Source organism: Haliotis rubra, unplaced genomic scaffold (genome assembly GCF_003918875.1).
Source record: "Haliotis rubra isolate DU_JTF1 unplaced genomic scaffold, ASM391887v1 Scf804, whole genome shotgun sequence".
NCBI lineage: Eukaryota > Metazoa > Mollusca > Gastropoda > Lepetellida > Haliotidae > Haliotis > Haliotis rubra.
This window is the reverse complement of record NW_025767529.1, coordinates 163,267-177,786: the sequence shown is the minus strand read 5'-3', so window position 1 is coordinate 177,786 and position 14,520 is coordinate 163,267. Positions and strand designations below refer to the sequence as shown.

At 41.1% G+C, this 14,520-nt stretch overlaps 1 protein-coding gene and 1 long non-coding RNA gene across 3 annotated transcripts in view; both read left to right on the top strand.

The window, feature by feature from the left end:
- The first annotated feature begins 2,139 nt into the window (after positions 1–2,139).
- On the top strand, positions 2,140–8,220 carry LOC124261702. The gene is made up of 3 exons (XR_006894402.1): positions 2,140–2,241; positions 3,913–4,027; positions 8,191–8,220. It is a non-coding gene; the product is annotated as an uncharacterized LOC124261702 (long non-coding RNA).
- A 974-nt stretch (positions 8,221–9,194) lies between these two features.
- The window catches only part of LOC124261694 (failed axon connections homolog), a 39,503-nt gene continuing 34,177 nt past the window's right edge, over positions 9,195–14,520 (top strand). The window contains exons 1-3 of one of the 2 annotated variants that reach the window (XM_046696048.1): positions 9,195–9,422; positions 9,999–10,115; positions 12,452–14,047. In XM_046696048.1, coding sequence (XP_046552004.1) covers positions 9,236–9,422; positions 9,999–10,115; positions 12,452–12,558 — 411 coding nt within the window. In that variant the 5' untranslated portion in view covers positions 9,195–9,235 and the 3' untranslated portion in view covers positions 12,559–14,047. Of the gene's footprint in view, positions 9,423–9,998; positions 10,116–12,451; positions 14,048–14,520 lie in introns of those variants that run through there. The other variant, XM_046696049.1, reaches the window with a different exon arrangement.

The following is a 14,520-nucleotide window of genomic DNA, read 5'->3' as shown; positions in this document are numbered from 1 at the left end:
CTAGACTTCGGTAACATACACGTTACACCCAACAACCTCCCTAGACTTCGATAACATACAGGTTACACCCAACAACCACCCTAGACTTCGATAACACACAGGTTACACCCAACAACCACCCTTGACTTCCGTAACATACAGGTTACACCCAACAACTTCCCTAGACTTCAGTAACATACAGGTTACACCCAACAACCACCCTTGACTTCGGTAACATAGAGGTTACACCCAACAACCTCCCTAGACTTCAGTAACATACAGGTTACACCCAACAACCACCCTTCGACTTCGGTAACATACAGGTTACACCCAACAACCTCCCTAGACTTCAGTAACATACAGGTTACACCCAACAAACACCCTAGACTTCGATAACACACAGGTTACACCCAACAACCACCTTTGACTTCCGTAACATACAGGTTACACCCAACAACTTCCCTAGACTTCAGTAACATACAGGTTACACCCAACAACCACCCTTGACTTCCGTAACATACAGGTTACACCCAACAACTTCCCTAGACTTCAGTAACATACAGGTTACACCCAACAACCACCCTTGACTTCGGTAACATACAGGTTACACCCAACAACCTCCATAGACTTTGGTAACATGCAGGTTACACCCAACAACCTCCCTTGACTTCGGTAACATACAGGTTACACCCAACAACCTCCCTTGACTTCCGTAACATACAGGTTACACCCAACAACCTCAATTGACTTCAGTTACATGCAAATCACACCCAACAACCTCCCTTGACTTCCGTAACATACACGTTACACCGAACAACCTCCCTAGACTTCGGTAACATGCAAGTCACACCCAACAACCTCCCTTGACTTCCGTAACATACACGTTACACCCAACAACCTCCCTTGACTTCCGTAACATGCAAGTCACGACCAACAACCTCCCTTGACTTCCGTAACATACAGGTTACACCCAACAACCTCCCTTGACTTCCGTAACATACACGTTACACCCAACAACCTCCCTTGAATTCCGTAACATGCAAGTCACACCCAACAACCTCCCTTGAATTCCGTAACATACACGTTACACCCAACAACCTCCCTTGACTTCCGTAACATGCAAGTCACACCCAACAACCTCCCCAGACTTCGGTAACTTGCAAATTACACCCAACAACCTCCCTTGACTTCCGTAACATACAGGTTACACCCAACAACCTCCTTTGACTTCCGTAACATGCAGGTTACACCCAACAACTTCCCTTCACTTCCGTAACGTATACATTACACCCAACAACCTCCCTAGACTTCGGTTACATGCAAGTCACACCAAACAACCTCCCTAGACTTCGGTTACATGCAAGTCACACCCAACAACCTCCCTTGACTTCCGTATCATACACGTTACACCCAACAACCTCCCTTGACTTCCACAACATACACGTTACCCCCAACAACCTCCCTTGACTTTCGTTACATGCAAGTTACACCCAATAACCTCCCTTGAATTCCGTAACATACACATTACACCCAACAACCTCGTTTGACTTCCGTAACATGCAGGTTACACCCAACAACCTCCCTTGACTTTCGTAACCTGCAGGTTACACCCAACAACACTCCCTTGACTTCCATAACGTACAGGTTACACCCAACAACCTCCCTTGACTTCCGTAACACGCAAGTTACACCCAATAACCTCCCTTGACTTCCGTAACATGCACGTTACACCCAACAACCTCCCTTCACATCCTTAACATGCAGGTTACACCCAACGACCTCCCTTGACTTCCGTTACATGCAGGTTACCCCCAACAACCTTCCTTGACTTTCGTAACATACAGGTTACACCAAACAACCTCCCTTGACTTCCGTAACATGCAAGTTACACCCAATAACCTCCCTTGACTTCCGTAACATGCACGTTACACCCAACAACCTCCCTTCACTTCCTTAACATGCAGGTTACACCCAACGACCTCCCTTGACTTCCGTTACATGCAGGTTACCCCCAACAACCTTCCTTGACTTTCGTAACATACAGGTTACACCAAACAACCTCCCTTGACTTCCATAACATGTAAGTGACACCAAAAAACCTCCCAAGACTTCAGTAACATGAAAGGTGGCCACTGTTACAACGGATATGAGTGTCTTGTACCCTTCAGTGATATGTCTTAACTCTGATTCAACTACAACAGTGTGTAAAACTGACGTCACTTGATAAAAGGGACCACGCTAGACGCCCTGCACCACAATGAGGTAGGTCTATATTGTGCCACATGCTCATCCACAGAGACATAATTTTACACGTACTGCACTAATGAACCCATATGGATAGATAAGAGGCAACTAAATGTATCTGGAGATCAGGATGGCTGACTTGGTTGACGGATGTCATCGTATCCCAGTAGCGTGGATGAATGATCAGTAGCTAAATTACATTGTCCAGACTCGATACTTAACAGACAGCCGTTATCCAGGTGGGGTATTGGTTAGGACAAAGTCAGGGTACAGACCAACAAACCTCACTAGTGAGTGTCAAGGTAGTGAGGTATGAGCGCCATCTGACGAGCCTGTAAACAGTTGGCCTATGAGTCCTAAAATATGCATGATGTCAGAGTCTCCAGGTGTAACGCGACCCAGTTACGATGGACTTTGTATTCCTCATGTCAAGGTTTTCTCTGATAAGAGCATGAAAACAAGACTGAAGTACGTTTACAGTTAGTAATGGGGATTGAAGGTAGGGGTCAAGATGTGTGCACTTATATCACGAGAAAGCTACGTGTGCGTGTGTACCTTGCACGTTTGTATGCGCGCGACCGCCTCCGTGGTGTACTGTTTTAGAGCCTCCGCCTGGAGCGAAATAGTCTCAATTACGACGTTAAACCCCATTTCACCTCACCTCAACTACTCGGGACCACAATTTATACCCACAATAGGACAGCTCTTCAATGTAGTCGGGGCGGTGGGGTAGAATAGTGGTTAAAGCGTTCGCTCGTCACGCCGATGACCCGGGTTCATTCCCCATATGGTTACAATGTGTGAAGCTCATTTCTGGTGTCCTCCGCTGTGATATTGCTGGAATACTGCTAAAAACTTAACTCACTCACTCACTCACTTAATGTAGTAATCTTCTCAGTTATCATGGTATACATGCCCATCGTCATATGAGCTAAATATTCTCATGTACTACGTCAAGAGGGCAGCTCTTCAATGTAGTAATCTTGTCCGTTATCAAATATAGACAGATTGTTGGAGAAATTTAGGAAATAAGATATATTGACGAAGTTGATTTATGTGTTGAAAAGTGCATTTATTGTTGCATGTTTCAATCTCTGGAATACTTTGGGGCAATGGCATATATATGTTGCTGTCTTTAAAGACATATATGATTATTCGTATATATGTGATTTGGGAATCGTATTGCTATGAAATTTTGTCAAACTACGTGTTTTCCTTTTACTTTGATATTACAAAAACAAGGGATATCCCAAGAATTAAAGCAGTAAAAATCGCATTTTGCAACTAAAACATACTGCGGCGGTGTTAACTGAGACAAGCAGTATGATTGTAACGCTCTAGTTTAGCGTAGGGAGGCCTTGGGATCCTGAAGCTGAGATCCTGAGTCCCGATCCACAAAACGCTCTTAGCGTTACGACATCGTAAGCCGATGATAAGCTATACGGTTACGACAGGTCGTACCGATACAAACGCTTTACGGATCAGGACCCTGATCCTAGTTTGAAGCTGATGCACAGACAGGATGTCATAACTACGAAATACTGTAAGGGATATCATCGTGCTACATATATGACTGTAAGAGTTTGGCTTGATGTCAATGAAATTTAACAGGTAAAACATGTGAAGCCAACAAGACTTGAACCAAATTTACAAGAATTACCAATTTGAGTCGACATGCTTGTCTTCCAGTTCTGCCCCAAAGGTGATTCTGTACCAGATATCGAGAGGACCAAGGGCGCCAAGTTTCTCCCCATTTGCTCTCAAGTTGGAGACCTTTCTTCAAATGGCGAGAATAGAATATCAGGTCAGTGAGGTTAATCAAAGATATTTTTGGGCAGTTTGGCAGACTAAAATGGATAGTCGCTTGCTCTTATTCAGTAGTCTCCAACACAAGCATATATATATGTTCTAATCTAGGTCGCATTTCCATTGGCCTGTATAACAGGGACTGTTGTTTACTTACAAACCACACACACACACACACACACACACACACACACACACACACACACACACACACACACACACACACACACACACACACACACACACACACACACACACACACACACACACACACACACACACACACACACACACACACACACACACACACACACACACACACACACACACACACACACACACACACACACACACACACACACACACATACATACATACATACAAAGTAACCCATATAGTTTTTTTTCAGGCGCACATTTTCATACGCTTTGAAAATTGAACGTCATGCGAGAATTGCGCTCGCGTGGTCCTGTATCTACGTAAGGCTATAAAATTACACAGAAATGTAGAATATTAAATTTTCTATCCGTTAGTATAGATATAAGTGCAACTACCTCGGCGGTTTGAGAAATAGACCTTGCTAAATGTTGTCCAAATTTTTGTTATGCGTTAAAAAACAGTAAATTTCTCCGCTTTTTATCGCGCACTGATAAAAGCACTGTGCTACGAATTTTATTTTGGCATATTTACGGAAAGTGTGAACGAAGAAAATACAGCCTGATATCTGAACGACATAATTGTATATGAATTGGATTTATGTGCTTATGCATAACATTATGCGCTCAACATTAAAAATGACTCGCAATAAATGTCAAAAATGGATTTTCTTCTATGACGTCAAACGACGACAGAGAGGTCATACACATATAATGATAAGGGTGCATAACTCTGTTATCCGTAACACTAGGTCAATGTAACTCAGATCACATGGAGAGAATTTGTTGTGGATATGGACGCTATATTTTCGTTATTTTTTGTTTACGGTGAACTAAACTATTCCAATTCAAAGTTCCTCAATATGAGAGGATACGCTTTGGTAGTTTCACAATTTATAAAAAAAGATGACAACGTATTACATGTGAAAGCACGTCATAACGATTTGGATGGCCTTCTCCGATATATAAGTTAGTTCTTAGATTCCCATATTGTCCTGTTTGTGTAGATGTATTTTGACTAATTTTGCATCGTTATTACCAGAGTACTAGCCATATCTTCAAACGTAATGAAATTTCTGAAAATAATACAACATTTTAGTTGACATCATTGCTTGTTTTGTGCATTTTGCGACGTCGGAAAAAGACGACATTGGTATGCTGATTAGTATATATCTCACCTAATTTCCATTAATTGTGTGAAAGTCTCGGCTTTTTGTCAGAATTAACTCTCTTTAGACAAAACATAAAATGACTGGTTTTTCCATTTAAACAGTGTCCTGAATATATCAACAATTAGACAGTTTGACTGTGTATCTTATCATGAGCAACACGCGCACCTGTTTGGCATCAATTTAACGTAAATGAAAAATAACATTTCACAACACCCGAATATTTTGTTTAGGATAAGAATTTTCTTTATTTATGATTATGTAGCTATTTCTTTTCATAAGTATGCAATGGAAGATGCAAAAAAGATAGCTTTTTATATATGGATCTAGTACGTACTATATATTGGAATATGGATGTAAGATTTGTCCAAATTAAGACATGACATGGTTTATATATTTTTAAACAATTTTCGTATAAATATAGTTAGAGTTTGATATCATGTCATCACAATATTTTTAAATCGAATATGAATTGATTATATTATCGAAAACAATGATAGTGAATCATAAAACGTTTCCGACAAACGCGCACCTGGCCAATCAATATACATCATTGTTTTCTCTATAAAACGACACAAAAATGTGCAAAGAACAAGACAATTCCTTTAAATATGTGTGCATATACATTTCGTAACATACCTAAATCATTTTCATTAAATACTATCAGTTTTACTTATAAGGTTTAATCAAATCGCCGTTCATTAACCTGTTCATGTGAAACTGCAATATTAGTTCAAATGCATTGAATAGTGTACATCATAGGAACTAAAGTAATTGCAGTTATGGCTACGTTTGATCTTCTAACACTTGTGTAAAGGTTTAGAATATAATGTACTACACTAAATGTGTCAATTTCTTATGTAAATATTATTCAAACAATCAAAAACTTTCAAAGTATAAAACACCGTAAACCTATATGCACGTATGATATGATATTGGACAAGGCTAAATGTAGATACTGAGGTCAGTTTCATGAAAAAGTATGCATCATAATACTGACAGTGTAATCGGAAGGATTTGGCGATTGTGTTTACTCTTGTTCAACCGACCTTCACCTCAAATAAATTGTCTAATATGTACACCAATGTTGACTTATGGCATCACTACCGATGACCAATTTCTTACAAAATGGCGGCTTTGCTGACAAGGATACACAGGACTTTGCGAGGACCCTTCCATTGATTCAGTGATCGTTTGTGCATAACTATGACATGTAAGTAATCAGAATGATTCTGACTATCTGTGTATTGTTATATTTTTATCGTTTTCACTGAAAGTAAGAGAAGAAGCCAGAAATGCTGATAATTACACTTGCGTGATTTTGCGTCAGTCATGGCGTCACGCTGCACGGAAACTTTGACAATTTCTTATGAATTATCAAATCATTGCATTGTATCTATTTATAATTTCATATTTCTTACTACGATACTCTTTCCATGTATATTCCAAAGGTATTGAGCTATTGCAAGCAATGAATAGACGGATGAATGTTGGAACATTTCAGAAAATGCTACGCAGTGTAAAATCGGAATTTGTCTTTGTTTACATTTCGAACCAGCGCAGTCTTTCGAGCACAGCGTTCGTTTTCACACCCAATATGTTTCCTCTCATTTTATCTGGACAGTTGGTATTGGTGACAAAGACCAAATGCAATTTGATTCTAAAAGGTATGGGAAATTCGGTGATGCATTTTTCGAAGCTGAATATGAAATATACGTGATGTAATAGGCGTCTCAATACCGGCCTTCGCGATACGTGATTTTGTAAACACTGTCCAATATGGCGGAAAGCGCTCTACGGCGTTCGTGTAAGTGTATTTTCGAAAACATCCCATCCGATTCTAGATTCATCGACAACGTTTCAGAATTTTCATTAGCGATTTCATGTAAAAGTGATATCAGTGTTCATTAATATGTTATTTTTGAAATTCAATACTCTCAGTAATTATCAGATTTTCACATTTCAAAACATACAGCAAATAACGCTGTGAATCGCGATTTCGTACTGTGTCAAAAATGGCGACATTTTCGATGAAGCCTATTTTGAAAGTTCATTTTCAGCACTTGAACTTTGTCTAAAATAATAGTGGATGATCAAGAAACAGGAAATTTCCCTCAGAATTCGAAACGATGAAGTGTATTTACTATTTGTGTGCGTGGGATATTTTGCTTTTTATTGGACTTGAAATTGAGGGTCCCTGTGGCATCCAGGGGGTTAACTGTAATCACTTCTCCCTGAAGATAAAAGTGAAACATGTTGGAGAAGATCCGTGCCGTGTGATTATTTCAGAACTTCCTATATATGTACTACTGTACGCTCGGTATTCTCATCACTTTCTTTCTATATATATATATACACACACACACACACACACACACACATACATACATACATACAAAGCTGAGTTAGGAGGTAAACAACACACACAGATAATACAAAGAACCCATCCTACAGCTATATAGCGACGATCTGTATATAATCACGCCTGCACCAAACAATCCAGTGATCAACATCATGAACATTCACGTCCATATTTATCATATCATAACATGTCCATATTTATCACATCCCAACATGTCCATATTTATCACATCATAACATGTCCATATTTATCACATCATAACATGTCCATATTTATCATACCATAACATGTCCATATTTATCACATCCCAACATGTCCATATTTATTACATCAAAACATGACCATTATATCCCTGCTGATGATGCCGTCTTACAGCTGTAATATTGTTGAGTCTCATCACTTTTAAATCTTATCATACAACTCGGAGGAAGTACCAAGATATATGTGGTAAATCATTACATATCAGTCTTTGTAGAATGATTTTAGTGTCAAGCGCTCGTCCAAAGGCAACATTCCATGTACCTGTACCTGTGTCGTACAGTCCCTGTTTGTATTGTCCCTCTGCCATATTGTTCCTGTGAAGTATTTTCCCTGTGTCATATTGTCTATGTGCCATATTGTCCCTGTTTCATATTGCCTCTGTGTAATATTGTCCCTCTGCCATATTGTCATTGTGTCGTATTGTCCCTGAGTCAAATTACCCCTCTGTCATATTGTCCTTGTGTCGTATTGTCCCTGTCCCGTGTTGTCCTTGGGTCGTATTGTCCTTATGTCATATTGTCCTTGTGTCGTAGTGTCCCTCTGTCATATTGTCCTTGTGCCATATTGTCCCTGTGTCGTATATGGCCCTGTGACATATTGTCCCTCTGGCATATTGTTCTTGTGCCATATTGTCCCTGTGCCGTATATGGCCCTGTGTCGTATTGTCCCTGTGTCGTATTGTCCATCCGTCATATTGTGCCTCTGTCATATTGTCATTGTGGCATATTGGCCCTCTGGCATATTGTCCTTGTGTCATATTGGCCCTGTGTCGTATATGGCCCTGTGTCGTATTGTCCCTGTGTCGTATTGTCCCTCCGTCATATTGTGCCTCTGTCATATTGTCCCTGTGTCATATTGTCCCTCTGGCATTGTCCTTGTGTCACATTGTCCTTGTGTCATATTGTCCCTGTGACGTATTGTCCCTCTGTCATATTGTTCCTGTGTCGTATTGTCCCTCCATTTCTGGTTTGTCAAAGCGTACAGCATGTGTGTCAATCTTGTTGCCATCTGCTCTCCGTATGGTTTTAGTGTCAGGCAACGGTAGGGTTCGCAAATGTCTATGCGCGGAGTACGGTTCATATGAGTTTTGTAAGCTGAAATACCCTCACTTTATTTAGCAGATGAAAAAGGACATAGGTCACTACTACGATGCATTTATCGTCATAATATACATCTTATGTGATAACCCATGACGTGCCAAAGACAGTTGATGTTTTGACCCCGGCAATGTTTTGACCATTACGCATCTTTGCAGGTGTATGGGCCAGTCCCGGGCTGAGAACCTGGACTACGTGAAGAAACACATCAAGTTGAACAAACTGGTAATCTGGATCGGAACAAGAATTTACCTGAGTAATACGAAAGCTCACGGAATCGGCCGACACACCCATGAGGAAGTGTTGCACATTATGGAGGAAGATTTGAGATCATTATCGGTCTACCTTGGTAAGAGATGTCGTCAATAGCGATGGTTGTAAATAAGGTTTAATGTGACGTTCAAGTTTATTGCCCTTCTATAGCAATGTGCAATTACGTGTTGAACTAGTCTGGACTGGTTCTATTGTGCTGCCCTCTGCGCAATAACGTTGGAGTTTACTATGGATACCGGGCATGCATTGACTCCCAGGTGACCAGTTCTTGTTTTATCTCCTTAATACCAGGCAAGGCAACAACAAGTGTCATCTGTTACTTGTTTTGGCAGCAGGGAATCGGGCCAACGAGTGAGTGAGTATGGTCTTACACCGTTTTCAGCAATAGTCCAGAAATATCACGGCGGGGAAAACGGGAAACGGGCTGTGCACACTGTTCCCATTTCGGGACACGAACCCGAGTCTTCAGTGTGATAGCGTACGCTTTACCCACTCAGCTACCCTACCTCCCGGTCTCGAACCAACGAACTTCCGCCCTCATGGAAGACAATCCATGTACTACAAAACAGTACTCAAATTTCTTTGTTTATTAAGCATCGGTGGTCAAACATTTTAACTCTTTTCATCTGTACAACTTTTCTAATATTGACAGGGACAAAGAAATTCTTTTTCGGCGATCAACCATGTGAGACAGATGCTGCTTTGTTTGGACTGTTGTGCCAGTTTTGCTGGCAGTGTCCAGGAAGCAAAGGGGAACAACTCGTGAACGGTAAATACGTTGCCACAAAGACCTCTGTGGTGCTGTCTGGTCGTTCAGCCCTTAGAGTCCTATATTCATTTGGTCGTAGGTTGACAACCCATGAGAACGTCAACGTTTGTTTGTTTGTTTGTTTGTTTGTTTGTTTGTTTGCACTCAGCAGTATTCCAGCTATAAGGCGGCTGTCCTTAAATGATCGAGTCTGGACCAGACAATCATGTGATCAGCATCATGGGCATCGATCTACGTATTTGGGACACGATGACATACGTGTCGAACAAGTCAACGTGTCCGATCCCGTTAGCCGGGTCTTACGACAAGCATGGGTTGCTGAAGATCAATTCTAATCCAGATCTTCACGGGTGTCTTGACCGTTAGGATTAGAAGTTATTTCTCTGTTTTCCGTTTACTTTAGTTTCGATATATTCCCTATGTACATATAATTCTCTACGAGGTCGGCTAAGAAAAGAATTCTTGCATCCTTTGGTAAGTTTAGGGGGTTATAATGTGAATGAGTGAGTATGGCTTTACGCTGCTTTTAGCAATATTCCGAAAACGACAGGGAACATTGTACCCAAGTGGTGAATCGAACCCGGCTGTTCGACGTGACGAACCAACGCGCTTTAACCACTATGCTACATACCACCCCTGTTACGTATTCGTCACCACTCACCCCTTTCCGTAACCTCCAAGAAGACTCTATTCGTCACCACTCGCCCCTTTCCGTAACCTCCAAGAAGACTCCATTCGTCACCACTCGCCCCTTTCCGTAACCTCCAAGAAGACTCAATTCGTCACCACTCGCCCCTTTCCGTAACCTCCAAGAAGACTCGTCCCCGTCTCGATGCTTGTTATGTGCGAAAATACGACAAACCAATCCGAACGCGCGTAATGGTTGCGGTGCTTTGATAAAAATAAGCCCGACTACTTAAATCGTTTATGGTATTATATTATTGTAGAAAAAATCATAAAAAGGATACATCGTCATTTTGAAAAAACTAAGAACGTAGCTGTCTAATGTGAAGTTTTTATATGGATCATGAGATTGACAGTGAGAGATTCAAATACAAAACCAAAAACAGCAATGCAATGTATGAGTACTTCGGTGATATTAAATACCACTGGAATCAAACATGAATGGAGTTATCGTTCCTGTTTGAAGTAGATCTGATGTTCCTACGCCAATATGAAATCCTTCTAGGGGCCACGAGACGCTATTCGGCTTGTCCCGGAAAAACACGAGTTGGTCACGAATGAAAGCGTACCTGTTTGTGTCAGGGAATTGTGGGACATTTTTAGGGGAATCCCTTATGTTAACACACGTTCGATAATGACATGCTAATAAATGTTTAATACCACCGATTTTAATGGTGTGATTCCCCAAAATTGCTGTAAGAGTTTAATTGATTCAATTTAATTATTATTTGTCGATCGTTACGCAGTCATTCTCCATTGCTTTGATAACTTCAGTGTCAGGAGACATCTTAGGCTATCTCTGCTTTCATTCCTTAGAGAGGCCATTAGTGACTTTGTACATTCCCGTTAAACCACGGAACAGATAAACTAACGAGTACGAGCGTCGAATCGTTACATTTGAACTGTTCAGAGATTATCATGATACGTTGTGCGTGGTTCCCAAAGTGCCATGGTTATAACTTTCAAAAAACGACTGGGAGACATTTCTCACAGTCATACAGTATGTTAAAGTATATACCTACCAGTATGATCACTTTGTCAAACTGGGCCTTCAGCCAGTGATCACAATCAAATAAATAGAATAGAAGTAAATGATACTGACTAAAAGCGTTTCCATTTCAATCTACCATAGATTTATATTTACGGGACATCGGCGCCCGAGAGGATCTGGGTTGGAATTGGTCTTCAGCAACACAGGCTTGTCGTAAAAGGCGACTAACGGGATCGTGTGGTCAGACTCGCTGACTTGGTTGAAACATGGCATCGTATGCCAACTGCGTAGATCGATGCTCATGATCTCAATCACTGGCTTGTCTTGTGACTCGAAAATTAACAGACCGCCGTCATATAACTGGAATATTACCGAGTGCGTCATTAACTGATAAACAAACAAAGCGTAATATTGGCACACCATTGTCATCCTTCGAGTATAACTAATAGTGCCCCGTATTCTCCAGAATTACCAAAACATGTACGCATTTAAGTGGTTCATTTCTAGGGAGAAGTAACGATCTGGCATATCCTTTAGAATGTTTGTTTGTCTTTGACAAATGTTAAGTATAACATTACGACAGAAACTCGTATTTTATGTTACTTATATTGAGAAAAAGGCAAGGGTCTAACTACTATGCTGCCGTTCGGGTTTCTTTCAGACAAGTTCACAAATCTTGTGGAGTATTGCGAGCGAATGAAGGCAACATTTTGGCCGGACTGGGAGGACTGCATCACGGCGGACGGAACTAGAACTGCAACAAAATAACATGAGAACTTAATAAATGGAATGTAACCCAAAGACACCTTAAAAACATATACCTAGGCCGCCAGATAACCTACCGGACAATGATAATTTTACTGCATTTGCATAGTAAATATCGTAGCCAGACAACCAACCTAACCCAAGGCAATCAGTAGTAAATGTTTCTACTGAACAGACAATATCAAATGTTTTCAAGTATTCGATCAAAGATTAATCGTCCAGTATACCAGCAACACCACACACCTTCCACGGCAAAATTGACACCGGCGATATGGCTTTCTTGTCCCCGTTCAAAATAGTCCGGCCGGCCATAGCTCCAATCTCCCGTTCGTGTTGTTGTTGCTAGTGGTTCTTGATGATCGGGGCTCTTATCGTGTCGGTGTATGCGAGGATCTGTTCCCATCTGTACGCGGCACGGTAACAAGCCTGTCATTCTTGAAGTACCCAACAAGCCTTGTTCCTTACTGTCACGGAGTTTCTGACGTTGTCTTGTAGTGAGGTCATTCGATATGCCATACCCTCCTTCCTTCATCACTGGGCTAGCTTTCAGTGCTTCAATCTGATTCTCTGAACTTAGCAGTAAGGGGTCTCGGTCTACTAGCATCCGAGCTTTCAGTATCAAGGCGATGAGCACGAATAATATCACTGGGTGACCATGTCTTAACATGTACATGCTCATTTAGGATGGAGAAGAAAGTATCCTGGCACTGGATATTTCTTTCACCAGGTTTCTCGGCTACGCCACAGGGTATAACATTGTCTCTCGTACTTAAAGCCTCTAGTTTATCCAACTCGTCGTCGACTTTGTCACCTGGTCCTGCACCAAATACATCTTATTGAGCGAGACAGTATCAGCGTTCACCACTTCGATACTCTGGTGCATATTTGTCAATTCGGATTTCAACTCTGCCGTTTGTGATTCCAATTTTCATCTATGTTATGTTACCTCTTTACTTTATTAACTACGTCATTCAGATTTCTATTGATACTTTGTTTAACGATTTTAAATTGGGTAATTAATTCATCTATTGAATCCTTAAGTGATAATGGTACTGGGTTCGAGTCCACGTCATTTGAACATATAATTCTGTGTGTAACAACTTCATCCGACACCGGTCCACCACCAAGCAACACACATCACGATACCCACGTGCAGTGTGATAGGCAACGTGCAGCTGATCAAATTCCAATTTGATGATGTGAACAAACAAAGCAGTTTGAAATGGTGGCTTTTTCGGCAGATAAACAGAAAAGTCCTTTCAGTGAATATAGTTAGCTAGATATGTTGATGCTCCGTATCCCTCCGATAGTGGTAGCGAGCACCTGTGCACAAATAAGAGTCAATATTGAATATCAGAACATCTGACTGTGGGTACCCGTGAAGGTCCGGGTTAGAATATTGATCTTCAGAAACTCATGCTTGTCGTAAGAGGCGACTAACGGGATCGGGTTGTCAGACTCGCTGACTTGGTTGACACATGTCATCGGTTCTCAATTGCGCAGATCGATGCTCATGCTGTTGATCACTGGAGTGTCTGGTCAAGACTCGATTATTTACAGACCGCCACCATATAGCTGGAATATCGTTGAGTGCGGCGTAAAGCTAAACTCACTCACTCACTCTGACTGCGGGTAAGTAGACGACATTCTTGTCAACAACAATTAACTGGGTGCCCCTTGGATTTGTAAAAATCCGATCAATAGATATCAATCGATATTTATGCATTATCCTTATCTTGATTGCTGATAAATAAGACTTGTAACAGTGTGTCATCTGTTTCTGTTTTTACTTGCACATGTATTTGTTTATGGGAGCAGCCTTCAAATAGGCTCCTCGGAGCTTGTTGGCCAATCCATTCATATCTTCATGAATAAATATGTTTAAACCATATCATCTTCCAAATTGAGGACACTAAAGGTTGTTTAAACTCACAGTTAGTACCTCAGTGTCCGATCGTGTCGTTA